Source organism: Scleropages formosus, chromosome 25 (genome assembly GCF_900964775.1).
Source record: "Scleropages formosus chromosome 25, fSclFor1.1, whole genome shotgun sequence".
Lineage (NCBI taxonomy): Eukaryota > Metazoa > Chordata > Actinopteri > Osteoglossiformes > Osteoglossidae > Scleropages > Scleropages formosus.
The window spans coordinates 12417217-12433802 of record NC_041830.1 but is presented as its reverse complement, the minus strand read 5'-3'; the positions used below and the strand labels follow the sequence as shown (position 1 = coordinate 12433802).

Here is a 16586-nt window from a genome sequence, read left to right as displayed (position 1 = left end):
TTTCCCCATTACTGATAATTTACATCAGTTTGTGAAAATACCAGAAACTGGAAATAAAAGAAAATTTCCTGTCAATCTTGGATTCCTCCTGTAAGCCACCCTTTAGTTAAAGTCAAAGACAACTTTATTGTTATTCCACCTACAGATGAGTTACATATACAGGGGGAAACTAATTTCATTTCTTTTTGGACCTCTGTGCCAAATAGGACATAAAGTGCAAGTCAAGTGCAAATACACGACAGTGCAGTACACAGGCCAGTATCTGGCGACAATATACAAAATATACAATAGACACCGACACTAGACACTAAAGACAGCAATAGAGACAGAGGTGTGAACTATAGGAACACAATAAATAAATAGGGTGACAGTGAATTTAACGAAGAATTTAACAATACAAGTAGATTTTTGGGGGGTAATACCCAACTTTGGAGTGGAGGTGCAGAAGAGTCAGTGATTGCGTAACGTGTTATTTTGCTTCGCATTGACATGTGCTTTTTATATAAAGTGTCATGTGCCATGTTCAAGTGACTTGTGCAGTCTTTCCTTTTGTATATGTAGTGTGCGGATGGTCTGGAGGTTTATGCTCTTAAGGATTGATTCTCACAGTCTGAGGGAAGAAGGTGTTGCACAGTCTGGAGGAGATGGTACAGATAGTATGGTATCTTCTGCCGGATGGCAGGGGGACAAAGAGACCATAGGAGGGGCGAGTGGGGTCAGTTGTGATGCCGAGGGCTTTGTGGGTGCACCATTCACGCCCTTCACAAACAGGAGGTATTTGGTTAACAAGTTTCAAAATGTGTACTCAAACTTTGGACTGGCACTGAAGCATGCACTCTTTTTGAGTAAGAAGGTAATGAGATGAAAACACATGTGTCCAGCATATGTGTACAGTAGGAAGAATGGAAAAATGAGCTTTGGGGTTGTAAGGACTTTATACAAATTGCATCAGTTGATTATGACTGACAACTCACGCAGCAAAAGTACTGAATATGGTAAGTGGGTAGCTGCCTACCTGTAGGCTCTCCTCATCCAGGATGACCACCATCCTGTGCTCTTCACACTGGACATTGAGGCCTACATTCAGGACTCCCTGCTGCTCCTCAAGATCCATGTCTCCCAGGGAATCATAAGGGAGGAAGGGCCTCCCAAGGTCAAGGGGTCCACCACCATGGGGGAAGGGGAAACGCAGCCCCAGGCGAGGGGCAACACCCCCGGGGCCTGGGTGCACATTGGAGTGCCGAAGGATAGCCAGCTCTGGAGGGAATTTGCTCTTCAGGATATCTTCAGGTACCTCTGTATGTACACAAGGCAATAGTGAGTGATCGCTTTCGCCACAGTTCCTTCTCCCCTTCCGCTGCAACTAAACTCTCAGTTGAGGGCGATTCAGGCCAAGGCACCCACCTGGTTCCCTCAGCCGCAGAGTGAAGTGGTTGGCCACCGGGGTGCTGGTGAAGGAGGTCACGGGGCTGTAGCCATGCTCCTCAGCCCATCGGATCAGAGCCTGAGAGCCCAGGGGCAGGTCCAGATTTTTCTGAACTTTAGACACCTGCATACTCCTTTCCGTTTCATAATCCATGCTAATGCTATCTGACGTCTACAAGAGAGTGGGAAAACAGGGTGTCAGCTGTAGTGGATCTCAAGCCCATTTCTTGTAATAGTTATTACTACTCATTCTGCAGTTGGTGCCTTTAGGTGACTTACAGGTTTAGGCTACCATGAGATTTACAATTAGTAAACTCATTTACCATGAGATTACTACACCAGCAGTTGACTTTACAATACACAATGATAACCAGCTAACCATTTCAACAGTGGAACTTCAAAATGACTTGATGGAATACTGATGGAAAAAAATGTTGATAAATGTAGCTTAATTTTTAACTGACATGTGTAGCAGCACTTTTTGTGTCCAAAAAGCGCTTCCAATATTGTGTGTATATTACAAAATGTATTGAATGTTTTCGGTATTGAGGGGGGTGCGGTGGCGCAGTGGGTTGGCCCACAGTCCTGCTCTTCGGTGGGTCTGGGGTTCGAGTCCCGCTTGGGGTGCCTTGCGACAGACTGGTGTCCCGTCCTGGGTGTGTCCCCTCCCCCTCCAGCCTTACGCCCTGAGTTGCCGGGTTAGGCTCCGGTTCCCCGTGACCCCGTATGGGACAAGCGGTTCTGAAAATGTGTGTGTGTGTGTGTGTGTGTGTGTGTGTGTGTTTTCGGTATTATCAGCATTTCACATTGTTGCACTGTAGCTAACTAGGCTCAAATTCATGAATATATAATGATCATAGAAGTATACATTTTTAGTATGAACTCTAAAACGAGTAACGAAATGTGATTTTATAAGCCACTTTAAAATCAGACATTTTCATTGTACACACACACACACACACACACACACACACACACACACACACACACACACACACACACACACACACACACACAGAGTATGCCTAAGGACATCAAGAATCTGGAAGTTCATCATGGCGGACTGGCCACCAAGACCTCAGCCGATGTGTAATACAAGCTTATTAAAATTACAAAAACATAATGCTCACATATGAACATTTGTTTTAAGAGTATCTGCAAAAAGCTCAAGGTTTTCCTGGATTTTTGACAATGACACATAGCTCTTTTGTTTATATTTATAATGAATATGGACACCACTATAGATTATCAAGGATTCTCTAAGAAAAACATGGTAGCCCACTCTTCCCCTTCCTTGCTAGATAAGCAAAGAGAAGGCGACACTTCGCACGGAGTGACAAACGCGGCCTATTAGCACACGGTTCGCATCACTTCCTGTCCACTATCTGTTCCTGGAAACACCGACTTCACAGATAAGGCCACTTTAAAAAAGCTCTGACCGATTCTACAAAATCTACTGGATCAGTTTTAATTTTGCGGTGTTTTTACCGGTAATCAACTGTCCTGCTTCGTTATCTTGGTAATAACTTCCAAAGTAGCGCACAAGTAAGTGCGCTTTGTTATGGCACTATAACACAAATCGAAAAAGCCGCTGTGGCAGATAAGCTGACCGCCTATGTGATTTGCTTTCAAGGCCTTTTCTTGTGATCAGCGGCGCGACGCGGCAGCATCCAGTTCCGCCTGAATTCCGCATTTGTTCCCCAGTTGCCGGGCTTGTTAGCGGCTAACGGACGCTAATCCCTTCCCACAGCCGTTTCCCACGGGCACCACTCTGCCTCCGCTACCGCCATTCCTACCCACGGTAGCACAGCCTTGATTTTACCAGGCTATCATATCACATGTGTGTCCCACATTTCTGTCCTTTGTGGTCAGATGGTGCTTTGTTCACAAATACACACACAAGGAGACACACAGATGAACAGACTACCACCACAACACAGACATGGGGCAGCAGGTGGTGTAAAGGTTACAGCAACCACGCTGCAGTCCAAGGACCTCGGATAAAATTCCAGTTGACACTACAGGCCCCTTGAACAAAGTATTTAAACTGACAGAGTTAAAAATTACCTAGCTGTACAAACAGATGAACAATTTCAAGTGGCCTGGTGTGCAAATGTAATTAAAGTCACCCTGGGGTAAGGTGCAATAATACTTAATAACATGAGTGATTCCTGGTTGTAGTGTGTGCATAAAGGCATAACAATCGACAGTGATCAAATAAGAAAGAAACATTAGATCCACTAATTATAATTGCTAATATTAATCAGTTAATGCTGCAAAGGACTAGTTTCTCACCACTCGTCCAGTTTTGTGACACATTTTTGTAATGACTATAAGCGGCTTTCCACTTTCCAAATCCACCCCAGCTCTCAGTATCTCTGCACTACTGGGGTTATGCGACTCTGAATGACCTCCCCCTGCTCCCATCCCACTCCAGTTGAAGGGGCCTGATCCTGATACTCCAATGACTCATCAACGTGATCAGGGCAAGAGGACGGAGACATGAATTCATCTGCTAACTGCATAACAATGAACTTGATGAATGAATGAACAATGAACTCAAGCACTAATGGGCAGCTGAGATGACCTGTAATTAATTAAGTGGACTGTAATTAATTAACCTTTTGGATCACCGGCACCGTGCACACAATAACCTTCCTTGTTCTTCAAGGAATGAGGCCACCCATGTAATGAGGAAGGTGTCAGGAGGCATAATTGCGAAGGGTTTCTTTTGAGGTGACCTTTGATCACAAATGGAATGCAATGGGTTTTTTCCTCTTTATTTGTGCCACTACAAAAGAAACCGCCTTCATTAGTAATATATCTCCTCCAGAAAGCCATATGTTGTATTAATATTACAATTTGGTTTTAGTTTTATATTGTGCTACATAAAAAGCACAATTTTTATATATGTTTGCATTAAGTTAAAAAAAATTATATAATTTACAAGGGGAAAAAAAAGCGTTTTCCGTTCCCGTGCTTCTTTGTCACCAGCCAAGAGTCAAGTGCAGGGTATGGTTTCACCCGTCATGCAGGTGACAAATTTTATTTGCCTGTGACAGTGCTAGTTTATGGTGTGAAAACATTTTCAGTGACGACGCTGCAGGGGAAGTCGACTCCACAGCCCCAGGGTGTGTGACAGGTGGTGTCTGACTGCCACCGCAAATGTGGTGCCACTATATTAGTCCAAGGAGCGATGATGAAATGAGAAGACGTGCAAGCAGGTGCTAGTTTCCATCTGCAGTCCAGGATGTGTTGGTGGGGGAGGTGAGAGGGGGATAGGGACCTGCCCATGGCTACGCACCAGGACTTCTAGCTTGCCCGTGATGCCGTGGGCTTTGACCACCCAATTCACGGACTTCTCGCATTTCAGCAGGAGCACCAGGTTGCGCTGAAGTATCCGATGGGGATCCAGTGGTCCGATGTCCACGGTCACGTCCACCTGGAAGGCGCTGTTGTGGAAACAGGCAAGAGAAATTTGCGGGATGGGAGAGCCGGGGGGGGGGTCGTAAAAAACCTCTGGAACGCAAACACTGGAAATTTATCATACTCCTTCCATATTATCATGTCTCCCATGTCTGGCCAACTGATTAGGAATCTGGCACAGGGCCCAGGAGAAGCAGGACATATGTGGAGCAAAGAGCTTCCACTACGCTGTGGCCTGGCCACAGTTCTGCACAGCATGGCCACTGTATTTCCCCATAACCCCGTGCTCTGCAGGAATTGTCTCTGGGGTTTTGTCTCTTTGCAGGATTCACACACTAATACCAAACACTCAGGTGTTCCTGTGTAAGACACTTTAATCTCCAGCATCCACACTGGATGCAATCCATTTATTAATATTTCTCAGCAAGTCAGAAAGCTAGTCTGAAATACCAATTGGTCATAAATCTTTAAAAAAAAAAAAAAAAAAAAACTTTTTCAATATATCCACAAAGACTTAATGTCACGCAGAGTTAAACACAAACACATTTGGGGACAGACGCACACAGATGTAGACAAAAAGAAAGCAGCACATAAGCACATGGATCAAACGGCTTTATCCCCGCAATCAGTCTCCAAAAAGTTCTTTCAACAAACCAATTTACGAATACAGGCCGCATCTTGTTATACTCAAAGCACATGCATTTTTTACATTAATTACTCTTTGGCAGACATAGCTGTTTTCCAAGCTTAACATTATTTAAAAGAAAAATATCCAATTATTTCATAAGTCATAAAATTTAATAATACCACACAGAATTAAACCAGACCGGTTTTTCGAAGTGCTTGGTATCAAATGCCACACAAGGTTTTTTCTGAAAACATGCAATAACTGCACACTATACACACACATACACACTTAAATAAAAAAATATAAAAGGGCATCCAGCAATAACAGTACTATACCTATACCTTCCACTGGCACTGCTGAGATGCAGTAAATTCTTGTGAGCCAGACCACACAGGTTCACGCTGGATGTTTTCACAACTTTCAGGAAAGGTATTTTAGCAGAATCGGTGCACGTGATTATGGATAACGTTATAAAATAATCGTAAGCAATACCTCCTTTCCATATTAGGATATTGAATGCAATCATTTCCTCTCTGTCTACGTTGCTCAGTTTATTATCTTTGAATTATCAAAACACTTTCCTCATACCACTGATGGTCTTTTAAACACAGACTTGGTTATATTTACGCGTTCTTTCGATTTGTTTTAATCAAATTACAGGTGACCGCAAGCAGGTTGAGACAAGAGCTTGACGAGTGTGACTGGACTGGATCGTGTTTCTGTCTCTGATGGCAGACGGCTGTGTGAGGACACAGTTGCTGTGTATTACCACACTGGTTCCCTCACAGCTGTTCAATTCACCTCTATCAGTTAATGATTCAACTGTCCGGCTCCATATGCAGTCATATATTTTCACTGCACTTTTCAGGCTGCAAATATTTATGCCTGCAAAATGGATCGTAATGATGTGTTCCTACAATTGCTGTGGACATGAATACTGGACTATCGATATTTATTAAAGCAGTTTCACTTTATCATCAACTTAAGCTGCCAAAAATAAAAGCGTGGTTGGATGCAAATGTACACAAGATTTTTCGCTGATGGATAAGATCTTGGAAAGGCCAGCTAAGTATGTTCCCTGGGTTATGTTTGCCATCATCTTGACAAGGGCGCGCGCCGCGCTGGCACAGTTCGGAACACGTTTGCCCAGTCTTACCTGCTGGAGTTAGGAGCCTGTAGCTCGATGATGTGGACCTCACGATCCTGGGCCAGGCTGGATAGGATGCAGCCACGGGAAGACTGAGGCTCTTCATAGCTCGCCAGATAGTTCAAAGACAGGAAATTGCTTTCGATCTTGCAGGTGTCAGAGAACACAGGATCTGAAAAGCAAAGCTGCAGTTTGATAGGGGACCTTCGGGAGAAGCCTGTGTTTGAAGTGACATATGTAGTGTGAAAGTGGTATGGCGGCACAGCAGGTAGCGTTAGTGCCGCAGAGCACCTCGGTTATGCTTTTAAATGTGAGTTCAAATCTGGTTCCATCTGGGTGGAGTGTGCATGTTCTGCCTGTGTTCAAATGGGTTTCTTCATGGTGCTCTGGTTTTCTCCCACAGCCCAAAGATGTGTTTCAGGTGAACTACTGACTCTGAATTGCCCGTAGTTTGTTTGTGTGTGTGTGTGTGTGTGTGTGTGTGTGTGTGTGTGTGTGTGTGTGTGTGTGTGTGTACGCACCCGACTATCCTGTAATGGACTGGGGTCCCAACCAAGGAAACCTTGCCACACACCTTATGCTTCCAGATAGGCTCAGGGCCACCATGAGCCCACACTGGGACAAGTAGATATCAATAATAAATGAACGGATGAATGATTGATGATATACACTATGTAAAGCAGTGGCGGGAAAAATGAAACAAGCAGCAAACCATCTCTTCTGCATTTGAAATCCAGTCCTGTAACATAAAAACGGTTCCACAATGCCCAGTCCATGGAAACAAGAGAAACTAGAGTCGTGCACATGCTTTAATTGCCTTTTAAGAGCTGGCAAAACAACAGTGGGTCTTAAACAATGTTTGACAGGCTATGAAACACGTCACCGAGTGCAGTTATCACCTGGGGTCCTTCCATTGCAGTTTCCCCACGCTGTTCAAACATTCAGTGGCGTACGCCCAGTCTCGTGCCTCTTTTGTTCTGTACAACATGAACACTAAAGCCTGCCTTTCTTAACTCTAGGGAGCAGAGGGGATGGAAGACAGGTGCTTCCTTATTAGGTGCTTGTGGTCTTGGATGCGGAGGAACATACCGCACACACTTAAAGGTTGGCACCTTTTCACTCTGCAGCCCTGGAACACTTTGATGGACAGCGACAGGGCTCTGCAAGGGGTACTCCACAAGAAAGAACGAGGAAGAGAGGGAAGGAGGACGGCGCGTGTTCTTCATCCAGGATGACATGAGGGAAGTGGCACCAGATCCATCAGCTCGCCGCTAACGGAAGGCGCTAAGCAGCTGGATGATACGGCTCTCCTTTACGGTCCCTTTCTCAGATTGGACGTTTGTAGATTTGAACCCCGTTGAAGGCACTGAATTATCAGCACCCACAATAAGTTTGGCAGCAGGTGGCACATTGGTGAGAGCCACCACTTTGCAATGGAAGGGTTCAAAGCCCTTCTCCCACAGTAGGACCCTTGGTCACGGTTTTTACCGGAAATTCATACCATAAGGATGCCTTGCTGTATAAATGGGTAAGTCACTGTAAAGTTGATTATCTGTCATCGTAGATCACCTTAGACAAAGGTGTCAGCTAAACAATAATCAGTAATAATAATTAAATTAATTTCATAGAATAGACAGCGCTCCAGTTTGTTTTAACCCATGAACAAAACTAATTAATGACATTATTAGCAAAAGCTTACAGGACGTTTGGACACAGGTGCGTTCATGCCGGAAAAACTATATGTGGCTTGCCTTTCCTTGAACAAGCTCGCAAAACACCGATACCCTTCCCTGAGGAAGCTGCTCTTCCTTCCCTCTCACTTCAAAAGGGGCCTCCACATGCCGCGCTTGCTTAGCAGAGAATCCCGCTTCGAGAGCGTCTCCGTCTGCTTTAGCTCAGCCGTGACAGCATGTTTCCAGCGCACACACTCTTGGAAGTGCGCACACTTTCTTGCCTGCACTCATCTGAGAGTGCACATTTGTGTCTGCACTGCAAATACTACATGACAGTACTTTGACTTTTAGCATGTCACTAACCGAAGGTCATGGTTAAATACTTGGAGGAGCAGTGGAATAGACAGGAAGCAGTGTTTGTCTATCTAAGTAATATGCTTTGGATGCAGATCTCTTGTCCTTCAGCCCATTACTTGAAGCACAACGGGGTCTAAAGGCAAGATTTAGGTGAAAGAAAGCTTTCTTCTAAATTCATTGCATTCAAATAACATCACGCTTTCCTGTAAAATCCAAAAGATCTGCGGGGGCCCTCGCATCTGCGATTCCTCTCATTCCCCTTCGTCCCCCTCTCTGTCTCTCCAAGTTCCCGATTTTCCCCCTTTTCACCACCAACCTGGAAAAGTGCTATAAACAACAGGGTTGGCCGCCAGCCCGCACACAAGCTTGCGATTGGAGCAGCTGGAGTGTCGTTTTCTTTCCAGTACGCGAAAGCACATTGCCGTCAGCTAGCCAGGCCTCAGGCTGCCGCAATTAGGACCCAGGTCCAAGAAGACAGTGACGTGTAAGCAAGGCTCCTGATAAAAAAAAAATGTCTGCAAGGATCTCTGGAGGAGCAGTGTGTATGCCTTTCTGTTGTATGGACTGAATGCAAGTCATCTGGGCTCATGAAGTGTAACCCATCGATGGTTTGTGGTTTGCACTGAATCACGTTACAGCCTGTTCATACTGGGTGAGGACTAGGGAGCTGGACTGTGGATGGTTAAAGCAGAAAAGGAGTTTTTCTGTCAGACTGTAATTATAGATTGACAGCAGAGCATGTTCAACATGAGTGGATGTCATGGTCATGTAGGGGTTCGGATTGAGGGAAGTACGAGAGTTCAGATGCCCCTCAGCCTTCCACGGTTCCCTAAGGAGCGATATACCTTCACCAACTTTGATGTAGACATTCGGGGCTAGCTTCAGCTCAGAGAAGGAGGTCACTGCCTTGTATTTTTCCTTGGCCCAGGTCAGAAGCTGCTCGTTGCCTTCAGGAAGTTTCTCCTTGGAGACCACGCAGGAGAGGGACAAGTTCCCCAGTTCGAACTGGATCTCTGAATCCTCGGACACCTGGGGGATAACAGAACGATAATAGAACAGTAACCGTGGTGGACGGTCAATCAGGAATACCATGCTTAAGGATAAGACCCAGCAAGTGTGGAGATAACCTGCTGGTGGCGCTGCCACTGATTACTTTTCCACTATTAGTGAAAGCTAATGACCCCATGAAGGGTGTTTGTTGGTGCAACGGTGGCATGGTGGGCTCAGGTAACCAGCTGAGAGCCACTAGGAAAGTGGGGGCAGGGAAATACCCCTCCTCGGTCATCCTGCAGGAGTCAACTTTCAGTCATTAGCAGGGAGCAGCAATGACAGACTGCCACTCCAAAGAATGAAGGAAAGCGATATTTACAGCTCAGACGGGGCAAAAAGCAGTGCTCAGCTAAGATTTACGCTCACATTCCAGTTGAAAAATCAGAACGTATTTAGAAGTCAAGCAGGTCTCGGGGCAGCACTGTGGTTTCAGTTGTAGGGTCGAAAGTTTATATAAAGTTGTTGAAGGACAACTTTGTAGATGCAACTTATTGCAGTTAAAAGTATGTACGAGCTCAAAATAGCAGACCTGCATTGTTATGGATTCAGTATTACAACTGTGAAGTGACATCCTTCAGATGTTTTGCCATTAAACAGCTAACAGCCTTAGTCATAAGAGAGGTTAATTACCTACTTAAATAATAAGTTCAATTAATTAGTCGAGCAAGTGCTTCAGCTGGACCAGCAGCCTGCATGATTTGCCTGTCTAGACTGGGACGGTACAGTCCTATGTTACAGTCCAAAAGAAAGGCAAACGCTGAAAATAATTACAGCAACAAGAGAAGGGTAAAGATGGAAAAAACCAATGCATTGCACAATCCAATTTGAAAACTTTTTAACATTAAAATGTAAATCTCGGCCCTGCCAAAGACACATCTTTCATCTTGCACCCGTGAAGCATTATTTCAAGGCCTCCCAATGTCTGCTCTCCGTACTCTCGCACGGACGTCTTGCGCAATGCAGGATCGGGTTTCAAACGTTTATATAACGTGTTATCGTGCGTCACGAGAAAAACTACAGGGGCCCCCGGAGCAACTGCAGAGTTCTCAGAGATTCAGTCCTGCTCTCTCCTGGCTCGCCCCATGTAGACAGCGCCCCCGCTGGCCATATGCTTTCCAGACTAGCTGCAGCTCGCTGTCCTTGCAGTGGAGCAGACACACATAGCCTGGTTTTAACACATCACAATCTACTTTCCCCACTTATGTGAGAGTGACTAAAGTGTTATGTATTCAAAGTATTTAAAATCAATATTTGAACATTTCATCACTGAAACCCAAATATATGGTATCTCACAAAAAGTAGCATAGTTGCCGTTGCCTTGTAATCATAGGACCTTAGTTAGAATCCCACTTCTGCTATAGTACCCTTGACCTAGGTACTTCATCGATACAGTCAAAAATGACCAGCTATATAAACGGGTAAATAATTGCACATAGCTTAACACTGTAAGTCGCTCTGGAGAAAAGTTTCAGATAAATGAATAAATACACAAACACAATGTCTACAACCACTTGTCCCAAGCAGGATCGCGGCAACCCGGAGCCTAAACCAGCAACGCAGAGCGCACGGCTGAGGGGACACACTGCGGACGGGATGCCAGTTCACTGCAAGGCACCCCAAGCAGGACTTGAACCCCAGACTGGCCGCACAGTGGTCCCTGGCCAAACCCATTGTGCCACCATGCCCCCAATGAATAAATAACAATGATGTTAACAAAATAGTTGACCACAGGCTGAGAGACCCAAGGTCCAAGTCACAAAACAAACAAACAAACAAAGGAAAAGCAGCAGGAGTGAAAAGTGCCCTTTCAACACATTCAAGCAGGGAGGACCTTTCTGGTGAGGTGGCCAGGCAGAAGCTTCACGGACCACCCTTTAGGCTCTCACTGGAGCTCAATGCACATGCCTCGCTGCAAAGACATAAACACTCACATGTGCGGAGAGGGGCCTAGCAGGGCCCATGTGGCCCTCAGCACTCAGTCTAGACAGGATCTCCTCTGCGCTTCCCTGCCTGTTTTCTTTTCCCCCAGTGTATCATGTCTCATGAAAAGATGCATTTTGGAGGCTTTGACCAAAAGCCAGCAGGTCCAATTAAAAAAACAAACACATTAAATCATGCTCTTTCACTGCCTGCGCATAACCTGTAATGAAATTCATTAAAGTCACATAACTGCTGGGTTCGATTCAACACCCTAGCCCTGGAGCCATGCACAAGGCAAACAATTCTCAGGAACTTTTTTGGAAAAGTCTGAACAAAAAAAAAAAGAAAAGAAATGAAAGGAACCAAAAAAACTAAACAAGACCATAACACCCTTGTGGTCTTCCGGTACGTTCCACGGTACTTTGTTCCTCTTCTTCTACTACAGTGTAGAACATCTGCTTGACCTCTGGCCGATACCCACCGCTGTTCCTGGTTTTCTCAGCAAAGGTAATAAAAGCAGAAATAACAAAACACAGATTTGCGTGGATCTTTATTTAGCCCAGTCTTTTACTACTAGGAAGAGAAATAAGAGAAAAATAGAGGAAAAGAAAGTGTTCAATTCTACAGTAAAGCATCTGGAGCCAAAATGAGAAAGAAGGGTTTTGCAGCAATTCCACTTCAACTTTGCTTATGAGTGCTTTTTCAAGCTTGTCCCTGTTTGCTTTCTAAATTCCATAGCAAAAATCTCATTCTAACTAATCCCATGCTGTTAGAAATGAAATAAAAACAGAAAAAACACAAAAAAGAACTAGATGATTTCATTTTAATTTAAACATAGAAAACCCACCAACAATAAGGTGGAGACCCTACGTTGGGAGCCTGCCAACTGAAAATGAGTCAGATGCACCCACCCTTAGTAGGGCTCATCGAAAAAATATCAACAAGAGGAGCAACTGGGCTGTAGTTCATTATTTTAAGTGCCAACGTAGTAAAACGAAGGGGGAAATGAGCAATGTCTGCTTCAGCTCTGACAGTCTTCGGAAAAAAGGAGGCAAACAGCAGCTGAGAATAAGAGGAATACCTTTATGATGGTGGCCAACTTGTAGGTGGAAGACAACTGAAACGCAGAACAGATCAGTTCCAGCTTGCAGGTTGTAAAGAGTCCCTTAAAATTTGCTGCTGTACATATTATAGTATACAATACCAATAAAAGTGTGAGCATATATTAGGGGAAAAAAAACCATAAGTCTTGTATTAACTTGTACAATTTATGGGCTTTAATTGAACGGCTCTCAACAAGAAACTGAATTTGGGTGCCTTGAGTCAAAGCAACTTAAAGTAACATACAGCTGGATTTTTATTTGGCCAAATAAACTGATATAGTAAGTTTGTCAAGAGGAGTTGGGACTGTTCAATGGTGGAGAGAATCATACATGCTGGCGGCCTATCTGCTCCTCAGGCTGAGGCCCAAAATGGCCTTCCCAGATCTTCACCATCCATGGGAGGTAATTCTTCATTTTTGGACAATGACATGACGGCCTTCAAATAGCTACAATTTTTTTTTTTTTTTTTAAACAGTATGCATCTGAAACCTTACCATGCTCTTTGCAAGAATAATTTACATTTTTGCCCTTATTACTTATTAAAGTAGCGACTCCCTCCTCTGCTTCTTCTCATCCACAACCTTGGGACCGTACGCAACGTGGGGAACCGTCTGACCAAACACTCCTCTGGCTAGCTACACAACACCACATAAATAAGTTGTTGCTATTTATCTTCTCTCTGGCAACAAGCAGCTCCAGACAGAGATTAGTTATAGGCTCGCTTTGCGATACACACCGTCCAGCAAAAGTTGGAGTGGGGCCATAGGCAGACGGGGCTTTCTGTGTAGGTGTAAGCCAGGAAATAGTCCATTAACCTTCTTCCAGAGCCACAGGCGAGGTCGCCAGATGAGAGCAAAGATTCAAAGCCAAAGTGTTGCAAACAATAAACCAAAATGATGACACGGTGAAAAAATCTTAATAAAAACTAAAGTGACAGCACATTCAGTAACTATTTCATGTTTGTTTGGGGAGGGGGGATGTAAACAGAAACAAAACAGACAACAAAGTATGTTTACCTGAAATACAGTTTAGCAAAGCAAAGATGAATTCACTCAGTGAGAAAAAAAGCACACAAGAGAAGAGGCATGCCAGTTGAAGCAGCTGGCTTTCATTCTCGCAAGTTGATGCGAATTCAGGGAAAGTTACGTCAATCAGGCCCAGGAACCAAATATGGCAACCCTGCTGGGAAACTTTGAACCGAAATGTTAACCAGCAGCGTGAGCACCCCCCGTCCCGGGGGGTTCGCTGTGTTTACAGACAGAGTGGTGTCACAATAGGTGCTCTGCACAAAGAGCAAACTACAAAGGTTTCCGACAATCTGTCCTTCGATCTGTAAAACAAAATAAAATAAAAGCAGAAGTCTGGCGCATGAAAAGGGGCCACACTTTTTTCATAAATGTGATTGTTTTATTCTCGCCCTAGCCTGTTCAATATAAACACGAGTCAGTTCCTTTGTCTGTAATATTCATTTTGACACCACGCTGTCAGAGCGCTGATAATCTGCTTTTGAGAAAAGTATTTCAGGTAAATATTCATACTGACGCGATGCCACTGACACACAAAAAAACAACATAAAGTATAAGTCTTTTTGTACATCCATTGATCCATTAACCATCCATTCGTCCATCCATTGTCATTAACTGCTTGTCCAGTGTAGGGTTGCTATGGTCTGGAGCCCATCCTAGACCACAGGGTGTGAGGTAGGGTACTCCCTGAATGGGATGCCAGTCCATCTCAGGACTTGTGTATATAAGAGTAGAAATTTAAAACCAAACTTATGGGCTTTAATTGAATCCCCTTAAGATTAATTTGGGTTTGGCTGCTTTTCAACAACACAGAGTACAAATTCCTGCCTGGTGCGTTTGGCAAAGGATCTGGCCCATCGACGCGGACGTAGTCCGTGTTTTATAGAACTGTGTCTGATCCGGGGACCATAAAGGCAACGCCGCTGACTGCCAACACCCACAGTTCCCTCGAAAATTCTGAACCCGATACCATCTCCAGCCATCTATGAAACCACACTGGGAGGGTACTGATAAGAACAACCAGGAAAAGGGATCAGTGTCATCCAGGAAACAGGCACCCTGAGAGAGGTAAAAGACAGCAGAACTGGCTCGCCAGGGGGCTTGTCCTCAGATGTCTTAAATCTCAAATTCTTCTGAAAGGTCCAAATGAAACTAGCATGATATTGTGCTACATAGTTAAACGAAATTTTATTTACATTTTGCATTTATTCATTTAGTTGATGGGTTTCTCCAAAGTGACTTACAGTGTGAGGTTTGTACACTAAGCTACTTACAATTATTTACTTGTTTATATAGCTGGGTTATTTTTTTATTGGAGTAATTCAGAATACAAGTACCTTTGTCACAGTACTACCATAGGAGTGAAAATTTGAACCTAGGAGTTTTGGCTGCAAGGCAGTTGTGCACCAGCTGCTGCCTCACATTAATCCTTTATGTTCGATGTGATGAAGAATTACAGCCTTTTTTAATAGTTTAACAGTTTCACTCTGACATTGTACACCAGGGATGCTTAACCTTTTCACCCTCACATCTGGCCTGAATGTGAACTTAAACTTCACACTTCCCATCTTTCCCCAAGTTCATCAATAAACCAATCAAGAAAGACATTATTAAGATGCTGATAGGTATGGTTGGTATATTTATTAATCAATTAATAGTCTTAATAAAATCACTTAAAGAATTGTGAACTTTAGAATTTTATTCAGTGACAAAGCAATTGCAATACATTTTCTGGAAGGCATCTCATACCCCCCAGTATCTCCTTTGCACCTCCAATGGGGAGGTATACTCCACCAGTGAAGAACCCCTACTAAAGCATTTACTCACTTTGGTGACTCATCGCCACCTCCCTTCACCGAGAGGCCAGTTAACACCAATATTCCCATGTGAAATTGCAGAACGGGCCACAATGGTGACCATGCAGCCATCAGGGGTATGGCAACATGCCCGGCAGCTCCGATTACACCTCGAGCCTCCTTATATTCAGAGGTGAGAGGTCACGCACAGCCGATCTACTGTTCAGCCATAATGACCTCCCTGAAGTCCAATAGCATTGTGCAATATTGTATGCAGCACTGCACATGTGCAAAAATGTCTTTTACACGTGTTTATTTTAGTTGCATGTGTGACAAAAAGACTGTAGAAACTCCTAAACTCTGCAGTGGCTCATGAAGTTCTCCTAACCCTACCCAATGCTGGAAAATGCCTATGAGCCAGAGTGGGCATCGCTAACAATAACAGACACGCAACATTAGTTCCACAAGCAGATTTCATGTTCCCTACAGTAGCTGCTCATGGGCTGACATTATAGGAAGTGGGGATAATCACTAAAGTTAATTTATTTTGCTTAAAACAAAAAATTGGAGAGTGGTACTTCTATGCACCCAGCCCCACTCAACATGCAGACAAGGTCTCAGTGACAGTAGGAAATAAATTGTATAAACGCTTCGTGTGGCTCGCAGGAATTGGGCAAACAGATCCAGCTGCCAGGGAGTGGCTGAGAACGATGCTGCCCTGTGAACGTGGGCCCCGGGTCCTGTTCACGCAAGGTCCACAGCGGCTGATGTCCATGCTCTCACAAGGAGGACAAAACATACTTTTAAAAGCACGGAGAGGGGCTACGAGTCGAGTCAAGTGTAACCCAGGAAGGGGTGCCAGGGTCAACCAGACCACCGACTTGCGACTGCACACTCCACTGTTTTGTTGTGTGTGTGTGTTAGTGTTAGCGATGTGTGTTTGGACATGTCCCTTTTTAAATTAGTGTGCGTTTGTGAGGGAATGTGCGTTTGCAGGTGTGTGTACATGTCCGTGTTTTGTGTAGATGTGTTTGGT

At 44.3% G+C, this 16586-nt stretch overlaps 1 protein-coding gene across 1 annotated transcript in view; it reads right to left on the bottom strand.

Moving 5' to 3' along the window:
* tgfbr3 (transforming growth factor, beta receptor III) overlaps window positions 1–16586 on the bottom strand; it is an 81943-nt gene that overhangs the window by 16338 nt on the left and 49019 nt on the right. Inside the window, exons 5-9 of the mRNA XM_018731245.2 lie at window positions 9502–9685; window positions 6636–6798; window positions 4730–4877; window positions 1405–1597; window positions 1016–1296 (exon numbers count right to left, since the gene is read on the bottom strand). Coding sequence (XP_018586761.1) covers window positions 1016–1296; window positions 1405–1597; window positions 4730–4877; window positions 6636–6798; window positions 9502–9685 — 969 coding nt within the window. The remainder of the gene's footprint in view (window positions 1–1015; window positions 1297–1404; window positions 1598–4729; window positions 4878–6635; window positions 6799–9501; window positions 9686–16586) is intronic.